A 26,514-nucleotide genomic window follows, 5' to 3' on the forward strand; every position below is an offset into this window, starting at 1 on the left:
AGAATCTAAGCGAGAATTCTCTGCCAAATGACCTACACTCCAGGTGGGAAACACTACACTCTCGGCGCATGATTAGGTACGCAGAGAAGTATGTCGCTGCCTTCAAGGACCTAGAATGGATCCATCTCGGCCAGTTATCCTTTACTTTCCAGAACAACGCAGAGACGAAGAAAGTGGCTGTCCCGGTTAACCTTGAGAGAATAGATGACTTCCCGGTACTGGACAGTATGTTTGGAGTCTTGTAGATATGCATTGACAGAGAGTCATCATCACCCTGTCATTTCTATTTTGAGTCGTAATGCAAGGACCTGCGGATTTCCTGTTGTGATAGTTTTGCCGCTTCCGGTTTAGTCTCCCATGCGCTGTATTGCCTTCGTTCTTGTTCCTCCGGTTCGGCCAGAATATGGACCGATTCCCGCCTCATATTCCCGATGTCCGAGTCTGGAGACAAGGTCATTGGCTCCGGAAGGAGTAGTCTCGTGTTCGGATGAATTGATCGGATTAAAATCAGCACTGTGCTTCAGGATTACCAAGCACATACAATTTGGAAGAATGTTAAGTCAAATCATTTCAAATTAACTGAGCCCCAGAGTAAGCGTAGGGGCCGGTTATAGGATGGTTCTGTCTTATATAAACCCTAAACCACTCCAGACAGATATCCCCACAATCCTCTCCAAACTTTAACAACTTTTCTTCTATCTCATTCTCGAAATCACCTCCCTAGCAACGATAATGTCCAAAATCATTACCGTTGTCGGTGCCACAGGAACTCAAGGTGGTTCTGTCGTCTCAGCCCTCCAAAAGGACACGACATACAAAATCCGAGCCATAACCCGGAACCCAACCAGCGACTTGGCCAAATCGCTCCAATCCAAGGGAATTGAAGTCGTCCAAGCCGACGCCGATGATCTACCTTCACTGATCCAGGCATTCTCTGGTTCCCACGCCATCTTCGCTGTCAGTGACTTCGTCGCCCCCTTCGCCGCCGGTGGCCCCGATCACGCGGTAGAGGTCGAATCCCAACAGGGCATCAACCTAGCCAAGGCTGCGTCCGCAACGGCTACGCTGCAACATTACGTGTGGTCGACACTTCCCAATAGTAAGACCATCAGCGGTGGACGGATCGTGGTTCCGCATTTTGAATCTAAGAACCTGGTTGATGACTATATTAAATCTGATGCCGAGTTACTGGCCAAGACGACCTTCTTCATGCCTGGCTTCTATGCGGACAATTACTTATTCCCTATGTTGACTCCTATTCCAGTTCCCGGTACCGGTGATTATATGCAGTTGAATTGCACGGGGCCGGATATTCCCATTGCGACGGTGGGACATGCCAAGAATAATATCGGATTGTTTGTAAGGGCGATTCTGGAGAATTCGGACAGAACACTACGAGGGAACGTGGTACTTGGGTCCACGGGAGTGATCAGCCTGGGGGAATTGTTGAAGACTTGGGGCAAAGTGAACGGGAAGCAGACGCATTACGTGCAGACCAGCAGGGAGACGTATGATGCATTGTGGCCGAACTGGGGAGAGGAAATGGCTCTTATGTTCGGGTACTTCGAGCTCATGGGAAGCCAAGCATGGACGGGAGCAGAAGGGGGGAACGTGTTGAAAAAGGATGATTTAGGTGTGGAGGATTTGCTTGATGCGGAATCATATTTTAAGGAAGTCTTGCTCTGACTTTTGCTTTTTTAATTCCAATGTCATCACCGCTACTCCTAGTAGCGGCGGCGGTGGCGGGTATACATACGCTGACCTCTCCCCTTAAATTAGATCTGAGGTCATGTGATATGTATACTGTTAGGCTACTAGTGATAGCCTAGCAGGCAACAGGCAGCTGCTATAATTATAGATAGGTGTACCTGCATTCTTAGTTTTGGTCGAATATCATCATCACTTGTACCTCAGTTCAGGGTTACAACTTCTCGGTGGGGATATGTGGATATACAACTCTACCTATCTAGATTATCACTCTAGAACAATGGTCCACTTCCTAACAATGAATTTGAAGCATCACCGGGACCTGTGGTTGACTAATCTTGGGTCCCGTTTCCTACTTGCATATTCTTACCTGTCTCTGGCCCTTTATAAAAAGGGCCGTATTTTGATGTTCTCACAACTATACGGGCTCGGGCCTCCTTGGCGCCTAGCTTCGAAATATCTGAGATACTTCTGCCAAATCCAGGACCGCTTTGATTGTGCTGTGTTGAGTAGAGCTTGCTCCTTTGCCTTTTCCCTTGCCTCCAAGCAAGGTTGATATGTTAAATGCATCTCCTGCTTCCTTTCGTAGTACTGCTCGTAGAGGACTGAGATTTGAAAAGTCAATCAGAACATGTTTAATCGACTCTATTACGCCACATTTGCATTGGCCATATTCACTGAATCGATGTAGTGAGGTGGTTGAATGTTATGTATGTGATAGCTTCCTGAAGATGGATGACTATATTCCCGCCCTAGTTAACAGCGAGGTTTGCCTTCATTCATCCGCGGAAGCAATCGCAGATTGGTTTCGGTATGATGGCCATACCTTTGACCTTCGATGCTATGAACACGCTTCAATAGGGGCCATTATGAATGGTAACGAGACAGGAGTCTGCGATGATGTGCAAACTGCTGTATATAATTGCAACAACATGTCTAATTTGTGTTTTCGCTGTTGATGGGGTGTGAGCTTGTCTTTTCTTATCAGCCCCCGCCCCCCCACATTTCCCTAATCGACATGGGATCATTTCTCCGTCTATTGCATCAGCATCTTGATGAGTTATAGCCATTCTCAAAATCGGTTTGACTAGCAAACACACGTGTTGGAGAAGCCTAACAGGTTGATATCGATCACTAGGAATGCTCAAAACTGATTGAAATGAATCCAATCGATTGCTGATTCGATCTGCCTCTATTCTAAGAAACGATGACAGTGTATTTGTAGAAAGCGGAACAGCAAGAAGGATGATGACTCCCACGATGTCCTGGAACTCTTGCAGGAGCTGTTGCTGCTCCAGCTCATTACTTTCTTGATCGTCAAACAGTCGTGTCAATATTGACATATATGTCTTATCCATTCTCGATGCACATTTGGCTTGGTCCTTTAGAAGCTCTGCGAGGCGCAGTTTGGGGTTCCCATTTTGAATTTTCGACATCACATAGTGTTAGTTAGTTACTTTAGCCTAACCTTATATAAGCGCCTAAGCTTTTTCTTTAATAATTTCTTATAGGAATTTTTTTATTTTTTAAATCGGAAATTGCTAATAATATTCGTCCCTCTTGCTATACCAAATTATTTGGATTTCCATTGTGAACATTGGCAGATAATCCCCCAGTGTCCCCACAGTCAGTGTTTAATGTTTAAGCATCTCCTGTATACCGGGAACAATCCAACTGGATTGACGCAAATGGAATAGGAACACATTGTCCACTATTAGGAAGTGGGATGTTTTGTTGACAATCAACTACGTCAGGCCCGAAATGGGCGCAACTCGCTTTCCCACCTAGACCACCATAGAAACAGCCATTATTAGAGAAAGTGAACACATCGCAACCAACGTTGTATTCCGATGCGAACAACGGGCTCTCTGAATAGTGGCTAAAAGCAGCTCCTGGAACATCGAAACAATGGCTATCAGAGACGTCAATTTCGATAGTGGTCTGGGAGCCTGAGCAGTTTGGATTTTCCCAAACAGTAGCGTTCGCAATATATCCAGAGGCGAGTTGAGAACTGTAGAGAAATGATAGGACCAGAAGACGATGAGAGTACATGACGAAGGACTAAATCACTTCAGAAGATAAATTTATATATTATTTAGTGTACTCTATATAACATATACTGCTAAAACGCCGTCTACTAATCGGAGCACAGCCCTATTGGGGTTCTCTATCACGTTATATAGTGGCCTAACCTGAACAGTTACAGGAAATTGAATCGGCCTTAATACTTCAAGTATGATTAGCCGACATTTCATGTAGCGTCCAAAGGTTCTTGCGGATTCCTACGTTTTATATTATCAGACCCATAGTTTTTCTGCTGTCCAGCTGTTCAGGGAGCATTAACCCCACTGCCTACTTCCAGAAGTAGAAATTTCAGTTTAGAATTATTTAAATTTTGAATTGTAACTGAAAAACCAGTCTTACATGTCTCAATAATTATGGAAGCCCCATAGTAAAAATTCGACTCACTTATCAGCCTCTGCTGAGGCACCTCATAATATCATGTATTCCAATTAGATCAAAAGGGTGGTTATAATGAAATAAAATCAGTTTATACACTCGGAGGCAAAATCGGTGTCGGGGTTCAAGTGCTAAATATATCCCTATAAGTACTTCTGTATGAACGGTCCAGTGAGATTTAGGGCGTTCGAACCCTTTTATTTCAGGCAAGTTAAGATTCTATGGTCCATTAGAAAGTCCATGCAGTAACTTATCTTTGTGTATCGTTCGTAGTAACGGCTATATGGATATAGGGAAAAGCACATGTAATGTAAAGGTGAATGTCTCCAGCAGCAGGAGAGGACAACCTAGATTTATTGGTCTTTCATTCCGCCCCATGACCTATATGGTGCTAGGTGGTGTACTAAGGGAAAATCCACTCAGAATGCGCTATTTTTATTATTGGTCATATGCTCATTGTTTGTTATTGCTACTGTGTCTTCTTCTATACTAACAGCTTAATGCCTATTACATTAAACCTAATTTTCGTTTTAAATAGTCTGCTCCACCCTGTTTCAATCCTTTCTATTTACCTTCTATTTACTCTCCAGTTCAGATAGAAGCCACTTCCTTTTCAAGCTTATATACACTCGGAGGCAAAACCGGTGTCGGGGTCTTACACTCTTTCATTGTTTCTCAAAGTTGACGCCAAGAAGGGCTAAACTACTTTTGGACAAAGTCCCACACAGCCCTGATTCGCGGTATGACGTATGGTATTGTATCAGACAGATATACACAAATTTTTGTATTTAGGTTCCAACAGACTGGGAAACTATCTAAACTCTGTGGCAAATACTCTTCATTAGGCATTCTGGATTAACAGAAGCTCGAATTTAATAGCTTAGGGCGTTAACTGTCTCTAAGAGAACTAGATTCACATGCTATATAGAATTATCGGTCATTGATATACTAATGTCCAACTTCTCTATTGACCACATAGTCAACATTGTAGAGGATGATAAAGTATTGGGGTGATCAACGCCTAAAATCTTCTTCTGTAGCTGTACACAATCCTTCATTAAGTTAATGGCTTCCACGCCGCGGTCCTGCCGTTTCCACGTAAGGGCAAGGTTATTCATGCTGGTCAGCGTGTCTGGATGCTCCCCACCCAGCACCCTTTTTCTCGTCTCCATCACTTGCACCTCCAGCTCCTCGGCCTCTTTCCATCGGCCTTGATTCTGGTACGTCAATGCCAGGTTGGCCATACTGGTCAGCGTGTCAGGATGCTCCGCACCTAGCACCCTCTTTCTCGTCTCCATCACTTGCACAAACAGCTCTTCAGCCTCTTTCCATCGGCTTTGATTCCGGTACGTCGATGCCAGATTATTCATGCTGCCCAGCGTGTCCGGATGCTCCCCACCCAGCACCCTCGAACTCGTCTCCATCACTTGCACCTCCAGCTCCTCGGCCTCTTTCCATCGGCCTTGATTCTGGTACGTCAATGCCAGGTTGGCCATACTGGTCAGCGTGGAGGGATGCTCCGCACCTAGCATCCTCTTTCTCGTCTCCATCACTTGCACAAACAGCTCTTCAGCCTCTTTCCATCGGCTTTGATTCCGGTACGTCGATGCTAAGTTGTTCATGCTGGTTAGCGTGTTAGGATGTTCTACACCTAGCACTCTCGAACTCGTCTCCATCACTTGCACCTCCAGCTCTTCAGCCTCTTTCCATCGGCCTTGATTCCGGTACGTCGATGCCAGGTTGGCCATACTGGTCAGCGTGGAGGGATGCTCTGCACCCAGCATCCTCTTTCTCGTCTCCATCACTTGCACAAACAGCTCTTCAGCCTTTTTCCATCGGCCTTGATTCCGGTACGTCGATGCCAGGTTGGCCATGTTGGTCAGCGTGTCAGGATGCTCTGCACCCAGCATCCTCTTTCTCGTCTCCATCACTTGCACAAACAGCTCTTCGGCCTCTTTCCATCGGCCTTGATTCCGGTACGTCGATGCCAGATTATTCATGCTGCCCAGCGTGTCCGGATGCTCTACACCCAGCACCCTCGAACTCGTCTCCATCACTTGCACAAACAGCTCTTCGGCCTCTTTCCATCGGCCTTGATTCCGGTACGTCGATGCCAGGTTACCCATGTTGGTCAGCGTGTGAGGATGTTCCCCACCCAGCACCCTATTTCTCGTCTTCATCACTTGCACCTGCAGCTCTTCGGCCTCTTTCCATCGGCCTTGATTCCGGTATGTTGATGCCAGGTTGGTCATGCTGCCCAGCGTGTCAGGATGCTCTGCACCTAGCACCCTCGAACTCGTCTCTATCACTTGCACCTCCAGCTCTTCAGCCTCTTTCCATCGGCCTTGATTCCGGTACGTCGATGCCAGGTTGGCCATGCTGGTCAGCGTGTGAGGATGCTCTGCACCCAGCATCCTCTTTCTCGTCTCCATCACTTGCACAAACAGCGCTTCGGCCTCTTTCCATTGGCCCTGATTATGGTACGTCGATGCCAGGTTGTTCATGCTGGTCAGCGTGTCAGGATGCTCTGCACCCAGCATCCTCTTTCTCGTCTCCATCACTTGCACAAACAGCGCTTCGGCCTCATTCCATCGACCTTCAAGCGAGTATATTAACCCTACCATTTGGATACTATTTAATGTATCTTCATGTTCCAGACCCAGTAACTTCTTCCGAGCTTTCATCGCCCTGACTGACAGATTCTCACCCTCGGCTCCATTTCCTTTTTTCCAGTCATACCATGCCGCCTTATGCAGCAACGAGGCCCACTCCAGTAATGGATCACGTTCCCGCGGTTGCTGCGTGGCTGCAGACTTCGCGTGTGGGAAAAGTACTTGGCATTGTGCCCAGTTCTCATATTCTCCTGTGGGAAATTCTGAATTTAGATTCCGGATATACTGTTGTTTCCACCTTTCCAGCTCCCCATTCGCTTCAAGCCATCTTCGTGTCGCTAGCTGCACCAGGTTGTGCATTTCAAAGGTTGTTCTATCCACACTTATCGAGATAAACAAGTACCTTCGCAGCGCTAGAATATCATTTTGGAACTCATCGGTTATGCTAGATTGTGATTCACTGCCTTCGTCATCGTCGCTACCACTCCGCTGAGCGATTTCCTGATTCGTTCGACCTTGAAGAAGGGCCTCGGGAATCCCTTGACGGTCGAAAAAGCTCATCAGCGACAGTAAATCGGCCGCTGATCGTCGGGTTTGGCGTATGCTGTCAAACGAGATCTGCCAGGTAACGAGGACTGAGTTCTTGGCCTCCCAATCTCGACGAAACTGGCCGTCGTCGTGGTCTAACAGACGGATCTTCTTGCAATCACTTTTCTGGAACTCATTGAGGTACTGTCGCACTGAACAACCTCGATCCGGGTCGGAAATATATGCCGCGGCTTGGACAATTGCAAGCGGGATAAACTCCAATGCTGCTGCTAGCTCAGCAATATCCTGACTCTCATCCTGCTTTCTCAGCTTCTTCTCAAACAAGGCTAGTGCGTGCGCTTCGTCCATCGGTTCGATTGCAATAATGTCGCGCTGTTCCACCAGCTTCAACGCGGCCTCCCTGCTCCGCGAAGTTATCAGGATGGACCCATTCTCGCTTTGTGGGAGATATTCTCGCAGTGGGCGATCAGTTCTGCCATTTTCATGACCAGCCTGACTCTGAACTTTATCGGGGCGGTCGAGGAGGAAATGAGCATCATCAACATTGTCAAGTATCAGGATCCACTTTCCATTCTTGCTATCCCACAGCCAGTCGTGCACAAGCTTGAAGATGTTGGCCTTAGGATCCTGCCGCCCAAACAGCTTGACGGTATCTGCAATCTGCTGATAGCTCTGCTCGAACCGGGCCGCGTTGCTAGCATGGACCCAGAAAACCCATGTTCTAGGATCCTGCGTGTGGGTTTCGTATGCATATTCAATCGCAAGCTGTGATTTTCTTCATCTCAAGTTAGAACGACTGGTTAAGGGCATGGACTTTTGTCATACCCGACACCACCCAAGCCGACAAGCGCAGTCCTGGAGCCTGGTACAGTAGATCTTTGGTGGAGCTGATTGAGGACTGTCCCACGATCGACAAAATCTGGGTCGCGGAGGAACGGGATCGATAGTAGTGGACCAGGAGGAGTCTCTGGACGCTCTGCGCAACCAGGATGCTATCAGCACGGCTCTCTAGTGGCTCTCGATTGGAGAAAACAGTGACTTGCCTGCGGGGTAGTGGTGGTGGGTCTCGACGTTCCCAGCGTTATAGCCAACTTGTACTCCTCGGTTATCCGAGTCCGAGAAGGTAGCATGATACACAGCATGAGCCATTCCGACTTGTGATCATTTTAAAGCCGTGTTTTATCTCGAATTCAAGCCAAACGGAGCGGCATCCCAGATGGGGATGATCTCCCTCTTAAGTGAAATAGACACAAGTGTTCTATTTATAGTTCCGCCAATGACACCTCGAAATATGGTGGCAGGCGGGATAGTTGGGCGCGATGGTCCAGCTACTTGCACCTTCCGAGCTACCGTTGGCTGATCTTGATGCGGAAGTGCCTAACATCCGTGCCGCATGTCTACAACCCCCACAATAGACTGACCTGTGTTCTACTCATACCTGTCAATCCGACGTACTTCTGCTTTACAGAAAGCACATAAGCGTCTCTTCATTTTATCACACGAGTCTAGAACACATGGATCCGTTCAGCATCGCTATCGGTGCCATTGGCATTACCGAGTTCGCCATTTTCAGTATCAATCACCTTCGTGATTTGATTGGTAGCCTCGCAGAAGCGAAGGAAGTGGTCCAAGATATCGCTTCAACCCTGGAAGCTATCCAGCGTCCGCTAGCCGCTCTTGAAGAACTTCAAATTTCCGATAGCGCGACTTATGCCGAGGCCAAATCAGATCTCGAGAAGACTGGCGTTGCGGACGCGGTGAACAAATGTGGTCAGGCGTGTGCTGATTTTAGCAAGAAACTTCAGCAATGGACAAAACATTCTAGCAGTACAAAGCTTTCTCTTCGAGATCGCCTTTCTGTCAGCGTATGGAATAAAGAAAAAATCGGTGCATTCAGAGTGCAGATTCAATCCTGCCAGAATATCGTTCAGTTCGCTATCGAAAGCACTCAGCTGTAAGGGATCCTCACAAAGTCTCTTCCCAATCTATACTAATGCTCTGAAGACTTATTCAGCTTCGCTCAGAATCCACCTCTAGAACGGATCGTGAGAAGCTGAAGAGCCAATTACAAAACTTGGAGAAAGCCATCGAGGAACATATTGATCTCTCAAAGAAGCAGCAAAATGAAGTCCTGAAGCGCAAGGAAGAACTTCAGGAGGAGCCAGAAGACGAAGAAGATGGCGGCGCCCAACGAACTCTCGCAATGAGAGAAGTTGAAGAGCAGTTACGCTTCCTAGAGGCTGACCAAGCTGCCTCTGGAGTTGTGTCATCGCAATTACAATCTCGATCGTTAGGCCAGGGCAGCGGCAACACATATAGCGCAGTATTTTCAGGTAGCCACAACAGTGGCATGCAAGTTGGCTACAGCGCGGGTACTATCAATTGGAATGCGCATGGCAAAAACAACTAAAGGGGGATGACGGTGAATCCTCGTGATTCCTGACGCAGATGCAGTGCACGCATCTAAACTCTCGGATTCTGTCTCAATCCTTAATGGCGCAGTGCACCAAACTATATTGGGTCAAGTCTCCGATATAAGTAGATTCCTGATATTTACCGAAACAGTACAAGACTGCAAAATAAGATGATGTCATGTGTTTCTCTTGTACTGCCTCAGTATTTGAGGTCATGCTCCCTGGAAGGTTCCATGCAAACCAGGCAAACCTTAAGTATGGGTGCCTGGCAGATGTGACCAGTTTAGTCTGCGGTCAGCTCATTACATTTTGTCATATCGTGGATCAATTCCAGAGTGGATGCGACAAGATTCAGTTCCATATCGTTAATATGCTCAGAACTCGATGATCAACATGATCTTCCGCAAATTTGCGTGGTGGGTGAAAGCAAATCAAGGTGGGGCATCTGTGAACTACGGAGTCGTGGTGGTCGATTTGTGGTTCGGCTCGGTCCGCTCTCGGTCCCAATCTGTGGCCTTTGTCGGAATATCTTTGGTCCGAGCCAAATGAGTGAGCTGCGCCCTGCCAGAGGTGTTACAAGGCTAGCGGGCTCCATTTCACTCAAAAAAGTTATCCATCCTGATCATGAAAAACAGAGGAAAGCTTCATATTTATCACAAGTCGTAATGGGTCATATTGAGAACAATGCTACGTTCACAGGCTCGCATAACCGAGGAGTACAAGTTGGCTATAACGCTGGGAACGTCGAGACCCACCACCACCACCACCTCGCAGGCAAGTCTCCACTGAGAGCCACTAGAGAGCCGTGCTGATAGCATCCTGATTGCGCAGAGCGCCCAGAGACTCCTCCCGGCCCACTACTATCGATCCCGTTCCTCCGTGACCCAGATTTTGTCGATCGTGGGACAGTCCTAAATCAGCTCCACCAAAGATCTACTGTACCAGGGTCCAGGACTGCGCTTGTTGGCTTTGGCGGTGTTGGGTGTGTAAAAATATTCCATGCTCTTTGCCAGTCGCTGCTAATTCAACTTAAAGGAAATCACAGTTTGCAATTGAATATGCATACCAAACCCACAAGCAATCTCCTACAACATGGGTTTTCTGGGTCCATGCCAGCAACGCGGCCCGGTTCGAGCAGAGCTATCATGACATTGCAGATACGGTCAAGCTGTTTGGACGGCAGGATCCCAAAGCTAACATCTTTAAGCTTGTACATAACTGGCTGCGAGATACCAAGAATGGGAAGTGGGTGATGATACTTGACAACGTCGATGATGCTGATTTTCTTGTCAACATACACCATGATAGCTAGCGTCAGGCAAGTCGACCGCTGCGAGAGTATCTCCCGCAAAGCCAGAATGGGTCCGTCCTGATAACTTCGCGGAGCAGGGAGGCCGCGTTGAAGCTGGTGGAACAGCGCGACATTATTGCAATCGAACCGATGGACGAAGCGCACGCACTAGCCCTCTTTGAGAAAAAGTTGGGAAAGCAGGATGAGAAGCAGGATGAGAGTCAAGATATTGCTGAGCTTGCAGCAGCATTGGAGTTCATCCCGCTTGCAATTGTCCAAGCCGCGGCATATATTTCCGACCCGGATCGAGGTTGTTCAGTGCGACAGTACCTCAATGACTTCCAGAAAAGCGATCGCAAGAAGATCCGCCTGTTAGACCACGACGACGGCCAGTTTCGTCGAGATTGGGAGGCCAAGAACTCAGTCCTCGTTACATGGCAGATCTCGTTTGACAGCATACGCCAAACCCGACGATCAGCGGCCGATTTACTGTCGCTGATGAGCTTTTTCGACCGTCAAGGGATTCCCGAGGCCCTCCTTCATAATCGAAGCAGACAGGAAAACGCGGAGCAGAGTGATCGCGACGATGACGAAGGCAGTGAATCACAATCTAGCGTAACCGATGAGTTCCAAAATGATGTTCTAGCGCTGCGAAGGTACTTGTTTATCTCGATAAGCGTGGATCGAACAACCTTTGAAATGCACAACCTGGTGCAGCTAGCGACACGAAGCTGGCTTGAAGCGAATGGGGAGCTGGAAAAATGGAAACGGCAGTATATCCAGAATCTTAATTACGAATTTCCCACAGGAAAGTATGAGAACTGGGCAAAATGTCAAGTACTTTTCCCGCATGCAAAGTCTGCGGCCACGCAGCGACCGCAGGAACGTGACTCATTACTGGAGTGGGCCTCGCTGCTATATAAGGCGGCGTGGTATGACTGGAGAAAAGGAAATGGAGCTGAGGGGGAGAATCTGTCAGTCAGGGCGATGAAAACTCGGACGAAGTTACTAGGCCTGGAACATGAAGATGCGTTAAGTAGTACCCAAATGGTAGGGTCAATATACTCGCTTGAAGGTCGATGGAATGAGGCCGAAGAGCTGGAGGTGCAAGTGATGGAGACAAGAAAGAGGGTGCTGGGTGCAGAGCATCCTGACACGCTGACCAGCATGAACAACTTGGCATCGACGTACTGGAATGAAGGGCGATGCAAAGAGGCTGAAGAGCTGGATGTGCAAGTGATGAAGACGAAAAAGAGGGTGCAGGGTGTAGAGCATCCTTCCACGCTGACCAGTATGAACAACCTCGCCCTCACGTGGAAACGGCAGGACCGCGGCGTGGAAGCCGTTGACTTAATGAAGGATTGTGTACGGCTACAGAAGAAGATTTTAGGCGTTGATCACCCCAATACTTTATCATCCTCTACGACGTTGACTAGCTGGTCAATGGAGAAGTTGGACATTAATATATCAATGGCCGATAATTCTATATAGTATGTGAATCTAGTGCTCTTAGAGACAGTTAACGCCTGAGCTATTAAATTTGAGCTTATTTTAATCCAGAATGCCTGATGAAGAGTATTTGCCACAGAGTTTAGATAGTTACGCAGTCTGTTGGAACCTAAATACAAAAATTTGTGTATATCTGTCTGATACAATACCATACGTCATACCGCGAACCAGGGCTGTGTGGGACTTTGTCCAAAAGTAGTTTAGCCCTTCTTGGCGTAGACTTTGAGAAACAATGAAAGAGTGTAAGACCCCGACACCGGTTTTGCCTCCGAGTGTACCAGTGCTCTTAATCTTGAAATTAAAGGCAAATTTCTTCTAACCAAATAGTAACGCTATACTATCCTATGCGTATTAAACTTTAAATGATGTATTCTTCTCTTCATTCCGATTTCTAATGAATGAATACCTACATACATTACACACAGAAGTCGTTCGGTTAAGGATCAATTCTCCGTTTGGTGATATTCAACCGTGCGCTTCTCGAAGATCGGTTCTCTATTTGATGGCATTTGCTACTGAACCTGTGCCTCTGGTGGCGAGGCATTGATTCTCTATTTTTTATTCGACTCGGTGGCCTGTTTCCATTGTGATTAGTGTCCTAAACTTTACAGGTATCAATAAAACCAATATCAGCCTATCAACAGAAACTCCATAAAGTTGTTAGTACAAAATAAACATCTTTGTTTATACTGGTGGAATCAATTTAAAATTTCAGCAAACTAGGAACGTAACCCTTAAACACTGTGGAGACAATGCAGGGATTAAAATGGGCTAGTAGTGAATATTAATGAACATTTTAAACACTGTGGAGCTCTTGCATGAATTAGAGCAAGCTAGTAATGAACATTTTAAACACTGTGGAGACAGTGCAGGGATTAGAGCAAGCTACATTTTAAACATTGTGGAGGCTGTGCAGAGACTAAGATAATGTAAGTTGTGAAAACATTTTGAACACTGTGGAGCTCTTGCAGGGATTAGAGCAAGCTAGTAATGAACATTTTAAACACTGTGGAGACAGTGCAGGGACTAAGATAATGCTAATCGTGAACATTTTGAACACCACGGAGACAGTGCAGGGGTTAAGATAAGCTAGTAGTGAATATTAATGAATATTTTGAACACTATGGACCTCTTGCAGGGATTAAAGCAATCTAGTAATGAACATTTTAAACACTATAGAGACTATACAAGTGTTCAGAAGTTGCCAGTTCATGTGTCTAGAAGGTGCACGACTTAATTACAAAGACCTTAAATGATAATACAGAAGCACCTTTGGATTGGCAGTATCCCGCTTCCAAGAAATAGATTCACAGTGTCTGCATAACCGTGAAAATGCATAATATTAATGGCATTTGAAAATTATCGCTAGCTTGCTTATTGTCAGGATATAGAATCTTTAAAGTGTTTAGAATATAGAGGAGAAATTAGTCTAATGGTGGGGCAAGCAAATAGCAAATTTTTTAAACACCCTGGGGACCTTATAGGAACTCCATGAAGTTAGTAAATACTGTGACGTGAGTTGTTACCCCCTATTATAATGTTGATTGTTAGTTCTCTATGCAATGTTGAGTGATCCCTGCGAAGTCCCCACAATGAATTTATGCATAATAGTGTTTAAAAATCGATTTTAGCTCATAATGCAATATAAAATGATCCATGTCAGAGTTCTCATTATACAATATCGAATAATTCCTGTATGGTCCTCGCAGTGTTTAAAAAATATCGTTGCTGGCCCGCCTATTCTTGCAGAGATCGTTCAATATAGTATAACGAACTAACAATGACTATAAACACTGTGGGGACTATGTGTCAATATTGCATGGGAAACTAACCATAATTTTTTACTGGAGGGACTGTGAAAGGGGTTATTGAACATGATTACTCACTGTCGTATATAATGTTAGAAATGGCTCCATAGTGTTTAAGTAGATCGGTGGTGTTTGTGTTGAGTATACTGATCTACAGCGTAAAATGGTCGGCAATATTTATACTGTCTGTGAGAATGTAGTTCAAGTGGATCCACAGTGTTTAAAGTGATCGGCATCGTTTATACTATTTACGGGTGTGCTGCATAAAATGAATCCACAGTGTTTAGTGTTTAAAACGATCGGCAATATTTATACGATTTACGGATATATTATTTAAACTGGATCCACAGTGTTCAAGTAGACTGGCGGTCTCTATACCCATTACAATATAGTGCTTCAAATGGATCCACAGTGTTCAAAATGATCGGCCGTATTTATACCCTTTACGTGTTATGCGTTGAAAATGAATCCACAGTGTTTAAAACAATCGGCAATGTTTATACCATTTATAAGTATGTTGTTTAAATCAGATCCACAGTGTTCAAGTAGGTCAGCTGTATTCTCTAATACACTTGAAGATGAGACGTGGAAGGAAACTCTAGTTAAGACACATACTCCTAGTGATGACCTTTAGGGGATTGTCGTCCGCAGTGGTTACAATTGATTAGAGAGTGGTGATTGTGAGGCTTGGAGGCTGCTATAATGAATATGTAACCCCTGTCACAGTCCCCACAGTGTTTGAAAATCATTGATGGCCGGTAACACAGTGTTTAAACTTTGAGTTAGTTTGTTATACAATGTTGAATAATCCGTATCACAGTCCCCATACTGTTTAAACTTTCTGTTGCTAAATTGATCTGTTAAACAAGCCTCTCAGTTAGATGTTAAATCTTTACAATCTTATATACTGAAACTGTGACAATATATATATATATAGTATAACTCAGTACTTGATTGATGACCGACTTGTAACCAGTGATCCTACAGTGTTCATATGGACTGACAGGTATTATGAAATAGATCTAGCGAGTAATACTAGCTAAATCAAAAACAAGTAAATGGAGTCTTGGCAACTATCACGACTTCAATACATCGGTCCATAGATCTATATAGATAATAATAGAGTACTGATATTATGCTAGACTTCGGTTACAAGACTTGGAGCACTTAGATTTGCTCGGCCTACAGTATTTGATCTATAATATGCATCAATAAGTCACAGTGTTTATACAAAATATTTAAACTGATAGACTCAAAATATTTATACTATTAAAGAATACAGCTAGTATAACCATTGCCGATTGTTTTAAACACTGTGGATTCATTTTCAACGCATAACACGTAAAGGGTATAAATACGGCCGATCATTTTGAACACTGTGGATCCATTTGAAGCACTATATTGTAATGGGTATAGAGACCGCCAGTCTACTTGAACACTGTGGATCCAGTTTAAATAATATATCCGTAAATCGTATAAATATTGCCGATCGTTTTAAACACTAAACACTGTGGATTCATTTTATGCAGCACACCCGTAAATAGTATAAACGATGCCGATCACTTTAAACACTGTGGATCCACTTGAACTACATTCTCACAGACAGGTATAAATATTGCCGATCATTCTAAACACTGTGAATTCATTTTATGCAGTATATCCGTAAGTAGTGTAAGTTTTGCCGACCATATTCAACACTATAAACTCATTTTAAATAGCATACTCAACGTAAACACTACCGATCTACTTAGACGCTATGGATCCATTTTGAACGTTATATTAAATAATCTCTATCACAGTTCCCACAGTGTTTACAAGTCATTGCTCTGATAAAGATTGGTTGATTTTGGACATAGTATAGTCAGCCGGCAACGATATTTTTTAAACACTGTGGGGACCAAACAGAAATTATTCGATATCGTATAGTGGGAACTCTGACATGGATTACAGCACTTGGTGATAGTGACGGAAGAATTGTTTCCGAATTTGTTTGACGCTCCAATGTATATACCGAGGGTGTGAAAGAAGATTGAGTTCTCTCTTTGTCCAACTATGACATCGTCCTTTCCCAGGCCGAAATAGTGCTCTTGTTTGAGATAGAGACGACATTTTTGGCGGTGTAAGTTCTGAAGGTCATTTGGGGAAGATGATATCAGGTTGTTCAAACTCTGTAGACTTGAGATAACCCCTTTTAAAAAATAAGATTCTCTTGTACGTTTTACGTCTTTATTCATGTTAGAAATAGTATATGTAGCCTAAGAAATACTTTTGGTTCAATTTATCATAAATAGTTAATAGATTAGTATAGGATTGATGTTTAAATTGATAAATTTAACTTGTTTATGCTATTAGATCTACTCTATACAGAGTCCTGTGTGTAAGCCTGAACACTGTGGATCCATTTTACGTGCTGTATTCGTAAATTGCATAAATATTGCTGATCTTTTTAAATACTGTGGATCAATTTTAACACTATAACACCATGGAGATGATTAATTAACATTGTAATGCATAGTAACAAAGTGTGCTTAAACACTGTGGAGACCATGCAGGGATTGATCACTAGTGGTCGCATGTGGTAACAAAGACTGTTTGAACACTGAGGGGATTAATCACTATTGTAACAAATAGTAGTAAAGTGTGTTTAAACACTGTGGAGACTGTATAGGGATTAATCACTATTATTAACATGTGGTAACAAAGAATCTTTACATCCCATGGAGAACTATGTGGAGAATATCAACATTATATGTGGTAGAAATGAACTTTTAACCACTGCAGAGACCCCAGTATTTAACAACCCCGGGAAGTTTTCATGAGGTCTCCACAGTGTTTGAACATTTGCTACTAAGTCGCCCTGCCATTGGACTAGGTTCTTGGTTGTATTTTAAACACTTTAAAGATCCTATAAATTGACAATAGGGAAGGTAGAAACTGTTCATACCATAAAGCGTGATAATGAGCTTTTAAAGACTGTGGAGGCATGGTAACAAAGAATAGTTAACCACTGTGAATGTCGTGCAGGGATTATTCAACATTGTAATGCATGATAAGAATGAACTTGAAAATACTGTGAAGACCCTTTGTAACACATGGTAACAGTGAATTTTTGAACACTGTGGAGGTATGGTAACAAAGAATATCTAAACACCATGGAAACCGTGCGGAGATTAATCAACATCGTAATATGGGGTATATGTATGTGCTGCAGTGCTTACTAAAAAATGAAGTTAGAAGAGGCACTTGAAGGTGAGACGTTGAAGGAAACTCTGGATAAGACACATACTTCTGGTGGTGGCCTTTAGGGAATTGTCGTTCGTAGTGGTTACAATTAATTAGAGAGTGCTGATTGTGAGGGCTTAAGGACTGCTATAATGGAAGAAATTAAAGGGGAATCTTCAATAAAAACATGACGCGAAAGTTTCTTCGAGTTGGTCCGAGGGATCCTGTTGACTAAGTAACTACCCGTCGTTGGTTTGATGAAGTCGGTGCTGGCTTGTCGAGGTTTGATGTTGAAAAGGACCTTCAGTGGCCGCCATATCTGGCTGGGTTGACAGCCCCGCCATCGAGAAGAAGTAATTGTTGCTGGAGATTGGACCGTCGATCAGAGGCTAGATTTTGGGAGTCCGAGATGGGCCTCGATCAGATACGATTGAAGAGGAGATTCGGAGTTGAGATACTCAGAAGCCAAGCAACATAGAGCAACAAAAAGATCTCTTATAAATAAAAGAAGGGTGTAAATGAATCACAAGATCGAAGGAGATGCGATATGTAACGAATGTGAAGTAAGAAGCAACGGTAATGACTATTCAAAGAATGGAGATGGCAGGCCAGCTGCCCCTGATTCAGAAAGAAATATCTCTAATGCTGGATTCTCGGCCATATTTATGCTTCACTTACTTACAAGGGACAGAATTAGCTACATAACTGTGGGTCTTCTTTGATTGGTGCGAATTGACCATCCTGCATATGAAGTCGACGTTAATTATAAGTTTTTGCTCTTCAATTTTCATGTATGCTTTAGTATCTTGGTCAATATCAGCCCAAAAATTATCTACGGATATGGTATAGATGCTGTCAGTCCACTTGAACGCGTAAAAAAGTCCGACACCCCTGCACAGTCTCCACAGTGTTTAAAAATTGCATTACTAGCTTGCTCTAATTCCTACACAGCCTCCACAATGTTAAAAAATTTGCTTTTAGCTCGATCTGTAATTAGAATAGTTTCTTCTCCATACACATTCTAAAGATCCTATATCTTGACAATAAGCAAGCTACCGATTTTCGAATGCTGTAAATATCATGCATATTCACAGTTATGCAGATGGATCCATTTTAAGATACTTGGAAACCAGGATAAATACTGCTGGTCCTTCTAAACACTGTGGGTCCAGTTTGAACAAGAGCGATGGAAGGAGGCCGAAGATTTGATTTACAATACTCATTACTTTGCAAAAGCCGGTGCTAGGAAAAGCTAAACTTATGTTAGATAGATTCCAAGTGACCTAGTTTGCGATTTGACATTATATTACGGTGGTTTGCACAATCAGCTTGACAGTCTCGGATTGTTGCTCATTTCCCAGCATCCGGTGCTAAACCCAGAACGGTTAGAAAAACCATTCATAGCCAATATAAAAACATTATTCTGATGAGTAAGACGTTTAGTTGCCAGCGTACCGCCTTTTCATCAACGCAAAATGATTGATTTTGTCAGGCTGAATGTGCAAACCACTGTATACAGGACCTGACACTTAAACAGAGTACGCATAATAAAGTCCTACCTTACCTAACTGTTTTCCTACTACAGACGGTGGTTACGATTAGCATCGTACAGATGTGTTGAAAACAAGTTCCTACGGACAAGAAAATTATCTAAAGTCGTTAAGTAGCAGATAAAATACTTTCATTTGTCAGTTATCCTTCTGAGCGTAGTTATTGTGTGACCCTTTTCCAGTAACTTTGTCCCGGTCACTATTATCTGGTCACCCTATCATCCACTTAAATACAGTTGGTGATAAACTAGTCTGAAAGGTACGGCAGCTACACCATAAACTTCTCCTGTTTGGCGAAGACTTCATGACTTCGTCGTGTTGTCCCGGCCCTAAAAATTCATTTAAAGCTAAGTCTTGCCTACCTTTTCTTTTGTAATTAGCCAAATAAAATACGATCTGATTTACGATGTACTTAACTCGTCTGAGCAAGAATGCTTTGGCCACACAAAAGCTCAAGCCGTCGGATCAGAAAGCTTTGATAGCTAGCCTGATGTCAGACCAAACTTCCAAGCAATCAATGAGACAGATTAGCAACACTCCGATGCCGAACATCCTTTGTACGCTTTCTGATCCAGATGTTCAAGGCGCCATTGAATGCGGCGAAGGTCTAATCAGAGACAACCTGTCGACATATATATACCAGAATTTCACCATCTGGCAGAAGGAAGGCTTTTGGTTTCACAATTCTCCATCTCTTTCAGCTTCAACCCGCTCAATCGAGGAAAGAGCTGGATATGCTTTTCGACATGCTTATACGCTTCCGGAATCTAGATCGGACCGCAGACTCCGATTGTTTGTCTCGCAAACCTTGCTATACTTTTCCTTAAAACTACTGATGCGAGAAACCAAGCGAGAGATGGAACATGGAATGCTAAAAAATTCTCGTTGGCAGACTGCTGCGAAACTCTCTATGGACCGTCTTTTGGCAGTTGCATATCCTGATGAGTGGGATACGATGAGCATCTCGCAAAAGGATACCCTGCGAGTGAAACTTCATGAGTTCAAGAGACAGGGCAGCCGATGTTGGCAAGCAGCAGGAGTACTAGGCATTGGGGTTCTGATAGCCTGCGGAGACACGTTAGCTAAGGTGATGTAGGTCTCACGTACAAATTCCGCAGTTGAATCTTCACTCATCTCTATTCAGCAAGAACCACAAGAAATATCCTATTCAAAAATTGGATATCGTCATAAATTATGTTTTCAATGCTCATCCAGATGTAGTAAGCATTTACAATGGCTTCGATGAGTTGATGACGCAAGTTCTATGCGGAGATACTGTCACAGCATGGCCATCAAGGCAGGTAATTAATGATAAAGTAGCTGCAACGATGTTGGCTGTTGACGCGAGAAAGACAACCCCACCTCAGCCCAATACCTCGCCAGCAGACACAGACCCCCTTAAGAGAAGCTGGCTGGATGTGGTCTTGCAATAATCCTACGGTACTGCGTGATGAGAATAGCATTTTGCTCCCTCTTGTGCTTGTCAGTCGCGACTTGTTTTGAGTGGACTCAGAGTAATTGACACAGGGTGGGATGTCGGGTTTAGGCTCTATGCTGGATTAAATCCGATGTTCCATGTTTGTAATATAGCCGAAAATCATTACCTACCACTCTTCTCAAGTACTTGAAATCGAGCTATATTATTCCTAAAGATCGCAACGATATTTTGATCGTTTTGGTGGTCGGTCGTGAGGCTGGACTAGACTTGATCGGCGAGACAGGTAGAATTTATTCGCGTGTAAACGATGCCCTGATTACCAGTCCATGATCGTACTGTAGCGTAACTACAATTTATTATAGTTTAACTCTTAATACCATCCTTATCACCCTTTATTCTTCTAATTCATCCTGATTGATTCCGACGCTTAGAAGTAAGAGCACTACATAGCCCGAAACGACTCAGTCCTACCACGCCTTCACTTCAAACAGGTCCCGCTGTCCTGCATATACGAAATTTCATTGACCAAATTGAACCAGGCCCCACACGACCAGGGAAAGGACTCACTCTGCAGCTTCACATTTCGCTCAACGTAGTACATGACCGTGGCGGTCAACTGAACCAAAGTTTCACTCTACTTCACTACCGCCTACAGGTGACAGTCTACAACAACTCAACTCGAACCCCTCACACCTTTCCAGTTACCATATACTTCAAAAAAGGAGACCGGTGGTCGAATTTCCCTCCCCTAACGTCACAAACTCAGATTTTTGTCACTGGTCGTATTTTTGGTGTAACGAAGGAAAATCTCCAACTGGAAGCCAAGGTCCGGCTGGTAGGGAAACAGAGAAGGGAGGGATGGGGGGCCGTAAAAAGAGAGTCGGATTCGAGTTCTGCAGCCAGTAGTGAACAAAATATTTATCGGGCATCCGCAAGCTGTTTATTGTTTTTAATTTCTTTCCACTCCAACAAAAATAGCTGGGCCATCGGTCAGAATCTTGTTGCTTAAAGCCTGATACAACACAGGACATGAAAAGCCTTTACTATGTAGCAGGATAGATATGAAAATCAAGCCTGTATCAAGAGTATCAAAACAGGAGAAAACGATTAATGTAGCTACCTGCGGCCACAATCTCTAGTCACAATGCTCAAAGTAATATAGTAAGCTTTCTGTTGCGGTGTCCATCATTATCTGTGTATCAACCCACTCGATTGTTTCAGGAAGAACATTGAACTGCAAGTGTAATGGGTCTATCTGGTCGGTCCAGTCTATAATATGATTCGTAGTCAATGATGCATTGACTAAAAGTGGTTGAATAATGTCGTCAAGTGACTGGAAATGAGCTATAGCGTTTGGATATGCGTTTCTCATGTAATTTACTAAGAGCTCGAGTGAGCTATCAGTGAACTTACGATTCTCCCTAATATAACATAAGTACCCAATTTCTCAATGCAGGGGGTGATATCATACATATACCTCGCCACACCTGGTCCACCAGCCAGGATAACAATGATGCCAGTACCACTTCCAAGCCTCCACCATCGCTTGCCACAGCTTTTGTTATTTGAGATCTGCTCCTGGGAGCAATTTTTGCCATTCACCGACAAGTCACCAATCTCTTGTAATATGGACTTATGGGCCATACCTGTAAAATTACGATGATTATGGGCGATGACTTCCCCATTTTTCTCTCTCTTGTCGAGCTGTTTCACGTCATTCTCGACGAAGACGAAAAAAAGCACTTGAGCTAGGCGGCGATATACCGACTTTCGTTGCCTGTCATTATTAGTTTCCATCAAAAACCGAAACATTGAGGTAGAAATTTTTGCTGAAGGAAGATTGTGACAAGATGGAAGCACAACCCCGTGTTGTTGGAAATCTTCCCACAGCCACCCCTCCAAGTCATTTAAAACAATGGCAGTGTCACTAATTATTCTATCACCTAGTCGGTAAATTTCACGCCACTCCTCATCGTCAATAGGTTGATTGACCAGAGATCTAAAGAGATCAAACCGCGCTGTCTCTGCTTCAAATGCAAACGAAAGTTCGTGTTCTTCATTTGGACTAGTATTGGTCGAGAAGCCCGAAATGTTTGAAGACGTAGTGGAATAGATCTCTGGGCTTGTTGGTGACCATCCTAGGGATCTAGGAGAATATTGGGGTGAAGGAGGAAATTGCCTGTTGTCACTAATCGTCGGACCTGTGGGATTGTATGTCGGAGAGCCTGGGCTGAAAGTGGGAGACTGATGACCCAAATCAGGCGAGGATGGACTGTAATTTGGTGATGACAGCGAGAAGGGTGGTGAAGTAGGGGCGAGCTCTGTATCAGCAATAGTGATATCTCGCTCGAGCTCCGCATTAGCTAGACGCTTGAAATATGATTCGCTCTCTGTGATGATGTCGAGAATCAACCGAAGCAAGCACTTGCTAACGGCGGAGTAGTTTCTACCTAGCGCAGATGTGTAATCTCGTTTCACAGAAATCAACATCTCGTCGACTTTGATCGTCAGATTGTCCTCCAAGAATCTGAGTAATTCCCCAAGGGCTTTCCGGACTGTGTCAACACTCTCTTGAAACATCGTCGATTTGGCTCGGTTCACAAAGCTAGACATCACTTCTTTCATTTGGTTGAAACTTCCGGGACCTATATGAGAAAGCTTATCTTAGCAATAAACGAGATAGGCTTACTCATGTGTAGAAAATATTACCTGATAATGCGGTGCAATTCGCGTACACTGGTGCGAGTTTCTCCGCTACCACAGGCTGGAACATCCGACTGATGTCTTTTGATCTTGTTGTGACCATTGTAAGATTCTCCAGACAGAGGCCCTTGAGAAGCTGTTGATAGACACGTAGCTGTTGAGACAGCACATGGTTGCCTATTCGGCTGGTGTTTTGGTCGGCGGTATGATGGACGCTGTCGTGGAACGACTGCAATAAGCGTGCCCCTTCTGATGCCATGCTGAGCAAGAGGGATTGGGCCCGTTGAGAAAAGGTATTCTCCCAGCCAGAAGCGACGGCCTTGAGGACTGGTTCGGTCAATTCAGCGTTCCAATCATGGGTGCCTTGTTCATTTGCATAGACTCCATCACGACGGCAGATAGCTTTATAAGTAGACCAGAAAAATCCCCCAACAGCACGGTTATCGCGGTTAACCTTCCTACCCCATCGCTTTACAGTCTCGTCTGCTTTGTTTGTTGCTGCTTCTACTGCGTCTTCTATAAAATCACGTCATCATTCATCATTAGAAATTCATGAATACATATCAGTCAATCGGAGTGGGTTCAAATTCAACTTACTGTAGGCCGTAAATATATTGCATTCAATCGTATTCCGGACCCGCTCGCAGATGTCTCTAATAAGTTCCGCAAGATCCTACATCCATTATAAACCCTCAATACGTATCAAGTGATGGCAAGATGCACGCACTGGAAGGTGAGCGATACAATGGAACCAGATACGACTTACAGCATACAGCACTTTATAGTTACTTTCGAGAGTGTTAGCCCAAACTGTCTTTTGCTCGTCAGTGGCTTGATTGCCGTCTGCTGATGACATCAGCCGAAGAGAATTCAAAAGTTGGTCTAGGCTATTTAAAAACCGACGAGAATTTGCATCTCTGCTAGCCTCTGTTAGCTTCCTGCAGTGGACTTGAAGTTGAGGGACTTCCGTATCCTCAACGGTCCGAAACCCGGGTATAGTGGGCTCCATTTCGAAGCGCCCTTTAAGCTTCTGATACGCCCGAGAAGAGATGCAAAACACCGGAAGTGATCGAGCAACTTCGTCATAATCGCGATCATCGGCATCAGGATTAAATCTGGACGAATCACTCTCTTCTGCAAGTTCTTGGTCGAGTTCTTTGATTCCAGCTGCGAAGTCTTTCTGTATCGCGCTCCTTGAATACTCGTTTCGACTGGAGATCGCTAATTCGTTTATTTTAGCTTGAATGCTTGCTATTACGATCTCACTATCTGAAATCTGCCTCTGGGCAGTTTCCATTCCGATTTTTATGTCTTGTCTGTAGTGACGGCCCTCTTTCTTTGTCGCCCTAAGTTCGGAGAGCTTTTGATCGACCTCTCCTGCCGTGAGAGGATTACTGAAGGTTTGCGATTCGACCGGATCCTCATCGAGTTCATCCCCCCCATCGGAATCGACATGGTAATCCCCGAAATCGGAATGCACTAGTCTCGGCGTTTTTGGTAACGCGCTTGAGATGCCACAATTGCTGCCGCGTTTCCGTTTCTTCGAGACTGTCTCTCCATCTCTAATGTTCCCCTGGAATGTCTCCAACTCCTCAACCTGCCTATCGATTTCGTCTGCGGCCGCGGTGGAGTCGGCCATGGCTTTCTTCAGTTCGTCGAGATGTTGTTCGCTTTGATGTTTCTTGTTCAAATGCTCATCGGCATTGCCCCGAAGAGCGCCCATCTGCTTCTCCAGGCCCAAGCATTCCTGGCATTCCAGAAGACTGATGTCGTCGGTCTTGCTGCAAATAAACGTGATGCTGTTCAAACCGCCATCCATCTTGAGCTGCCGCTTGAAACCCCCGCCCAGAAGGTACTTCGCCGCCTTGTCATCAACAGCCCGAGTAATCGGGGCCACGATCCATAGGCCGGTGCATTGTTTTAGGTAGCTTTTGGAAACTGCAGCACGAGCTGGGTTAGAGTCATGCACACCAGGCAAGTCGACAATGACCGCTCCTGTTGAGAGTGCAGTAGCTTTGACATAAATACGAACAACCTTAATCAAGGGCCAAACCTCCATGTCTAGTAGTGGCTGGTCTGTCGTGTCTTTCTCCTGGGCCATTTTCTCTCTACTGTCAACATAGGTCTGAAGATTCTTGTAAAATTGTTTTGAGTTAGTTTCGACGACTGATTCTACCCTGCCGAGCACTTTCTGAACGTTGGGGTGTTCAATTAACTTGGAAATGGTGCTGTTCTCTAGCTGATTCTTTGTGTATGATGGATACACTGCCTTAATCTTCGCGTACGCTATGCTGGCGTCGGTGTCATGATTATTTACGTCACGAGTAATATTCCCCCGACACCCAACAATTCATCCAAGAGAATTTGAAGTTCCTTTGCCCAATCGTTGGCCGTAATAAATTCAATTTCCGCTCGATATGGAGTCTCTTCGTGATTATAGGAGATTTCGGTGACAACCGCGGTGCAAGCTCGCATACAATTGGTTGGTACTAATCGCTCTTCATCTAACACGGCATTGATAATGGACGATTTCCCTGCTCCAGTATTACCGACAACGCCGATAATGACTTTCGGGTGTACAGCCTGTTTCTGAAGGTATTTGATGGCTTGTAGCCACTGAGACTCATCGACATCAGACGATAGCCGGCACAATGGCTCCCGCAAACGGTCCAACAAGGTCATCCCATACCTGACGGCAGCTTCGAGACGTTCAGAATCACCATCTACGAACAATGTTTGCAAACTGGGCTCGTCTGAAACATTCGGGCCGGAAAAGCTGGGGTCCATATTTTCAGTGATGGTACCGGAAGAAGAATTGACAGATGAAGTTGTGCTTGGTGTCCCTCTATGACGGACCGAAGGAATATCCACGTTGGTACATGGCTCATACATTATGAAGACACCCTCGTCTAAGCTTGAAATTCTAACTGGAGTTCGGAAAGAGGAGGGGCATTTTTATAACCAGACATACTATTTGAATTTATAAATTTCCACCAAGTTTTACTCGCATACAGTACTATACATGTAACGTTAATAGGCCTACCATCGAATAGACTTATCAGAAACACTCACATATAGGCATTGGTTGTGTTTGTATAGTTTAAGCTAGATCGCGAATCGGCGGTGTTTATACTTTTCACGAGCATGAGGTTCAAAACGGCCCCACACTGTTCAAACTAGAATATGCTATTACGCTCACGAGTATATCGTTCAAACTGGCTCCATAGCACACTGTTGTGGTAGGACTATCT

The 26,514-nt window shown here is 44.5% G+C and overlaps 8 protein-coding genes across 8 annotated transcripts; 5 read left to right on the forward strand and 3 right to left on the reverse strand.

Moving 5' to 3' along the window:
* Positions 1-732: 732 nt before the first annotated feature.
* Positions 733-1,686, forward strand: BGW36DRAFT_304506 (NmrA-like family protein-like protein; the record flags this gene model as incomplete). The annotated part of the gene is made up of 1 exon (XM_046211977.1): positions 733-1,686. The coding sequence occupies one exon, from the start codon at positions 733-735 to the stop codon at positions 1,684-1,686; it is 954 nt and encodes a 317-aa protein (XP_046067815.1).
* A 1,662-nt stretch (positions 1,687-3,348) lies between these two features.
* BGW36DRAFT_362856 (uncharacterized protein) lies at positions 3,349-3,759 on the reverse strand (the record flags this gene model as incomplete). Its single annotated transcript, XM_046214407.1, has 1 exon — positions 3,349-3,759. One exon carries the CDS (start codon positions 3,757-3,759, stop codon positions 3,349-3,351), a length of 411 nt encoding a protein of 136 aa, XP_046067816.1.
* A 1,328-nt stretch (positions 3,760-5,087) lies between these two features.
* Positions 5,088-8,542, reverse strand: BGW36DRAFT_464476 (uncharacterized protein; the record flags this gene model as incomplete). Its single annotated transcript, XM_046222251.1, has 3 exons — positions 8,372-8,542; positions 8,154-8,304; positions 5,088-8,103 (listed from the first exon to the last, which is right to left on the reverse strand). The coding sequence occupies exons 1-3, from the start codon at positions 8,475-8,477 to the stop codon at positions 5,088-5,090; spliced, it is 3,273 nt and encodes a 1,090-aa protein (XP_046067817.1). The 5' UTR covers positions 8,478-8,542.
* BGW36DRAFT_38411 (uncharacterized protein) lies at positions 8,369-9,829 on the forward strand. The gene is made up of 2 exons (XM_046216761.1): positions 8,369-9,282; positions 9,333-9,829. The coding sequence occupies exons 1-2, from the start codon at positions 8,843-8,845 to the stop codon at positions 9,736-9,738; spliced, it is 846 nt and encodes a 281-aa protein (XP_046067818.1). The 5' UTR covers positions 8,369-8,842; the 3' UTR covers positions 9,739-9,829.
* Positions 9,830-10,456: 627 nt separating this feature from the next.
* On the forward strand, positions 10,457-11,036 carry BGW36DRAFT_280847 (uncharacterized protein; the record flags this gene model as incomplete). The annotated part of the gene is made up of 3 exons (XM_046210215.1): positions 10,457-10,520; positions 10,574-10,724; positions 10,778-11,036. Coding segments are annotated over 3 exons (474 nt in total), but the record flags the coding sequence as incomplete, so codon positions are not given.
* On the forward strand, positions 10,684-12,642 carry BGW36DRAFT_38421 (uncharacterized protein). Its single transcript, XM_046216769.1, has 3 exons — positions 10,684-10,724; positions 10,778-11,060; positions 11,132-12,642. The coding sequence occupies exons 2-3, from the start codon at positions 11,014-11,016 to the stop codon at positions 12,522-12,524; spliced, it is 1,440 nt and encodes a 479-aa protein (XP_046067820.1). The 5' UTR covers positions 10,684-10,724; positions 10,778-11,013; the 3' UTR covers positions 12,525-12,642.
* Positions 12,643-19,663: 7,021 nt separating this feature from the next.
* On the forward strand, positions 19,664-20,555 carry BGW36DRAFT_304266 (uncharacterized protein; the record flags this gene model as incomplete). The annotated part of the gene is made up of 2 exons (XM_046211950.1): positions 19,664-20,161; positions 20,241-20,555. 2 exons carry the CDS (start codon positions 19,664-19,666, stop codon positions 20,553-20,555), a joined length of 813 nt encoding a protein of 270 aa, XP_046067821.1.
* Positions 20,556-21,695: 1,140 nt separating this feature from the next.
* BGW36DRAFT_437369 (uncharacterized protein) lies at positions 21,696-26,155 on the reverse strand (the record flags this gene model as incomplete). The annotated part of the gene is made up of 6 exons (XM_046221463.1): positions 21,696-21,893; positions 21,974-23,205; positions 23,270-23,779; positions 23,861-23,936; positions 24,030-25,554; positions 25,581-26,155. 6 exons carry the CDS (start codon positions 26,153-26,155, stop codon positions 21,696-21,698), a joined length of 4,116 nt encoding a protein of 1,371 aa, XP_046067822.1.
* Between the last annotated feature and the right edge of the window lie 359 nt (positions 26,156-26,514).

This window comes from Talaromyces proteolyticus, assembly GCF_021365285.1.
Source record: "Talaromyces proteolyticus strain PMI_201 chromosome Unknown BGW36scaffold_11, whole genome shotgun sequence".
NCBI lineage: Eukaryota > Fungi > Ascomycota > Eurotiomycetes > Eurotiales > Trichocomaceae > Talaromyces > Talaromyces proteolyticus.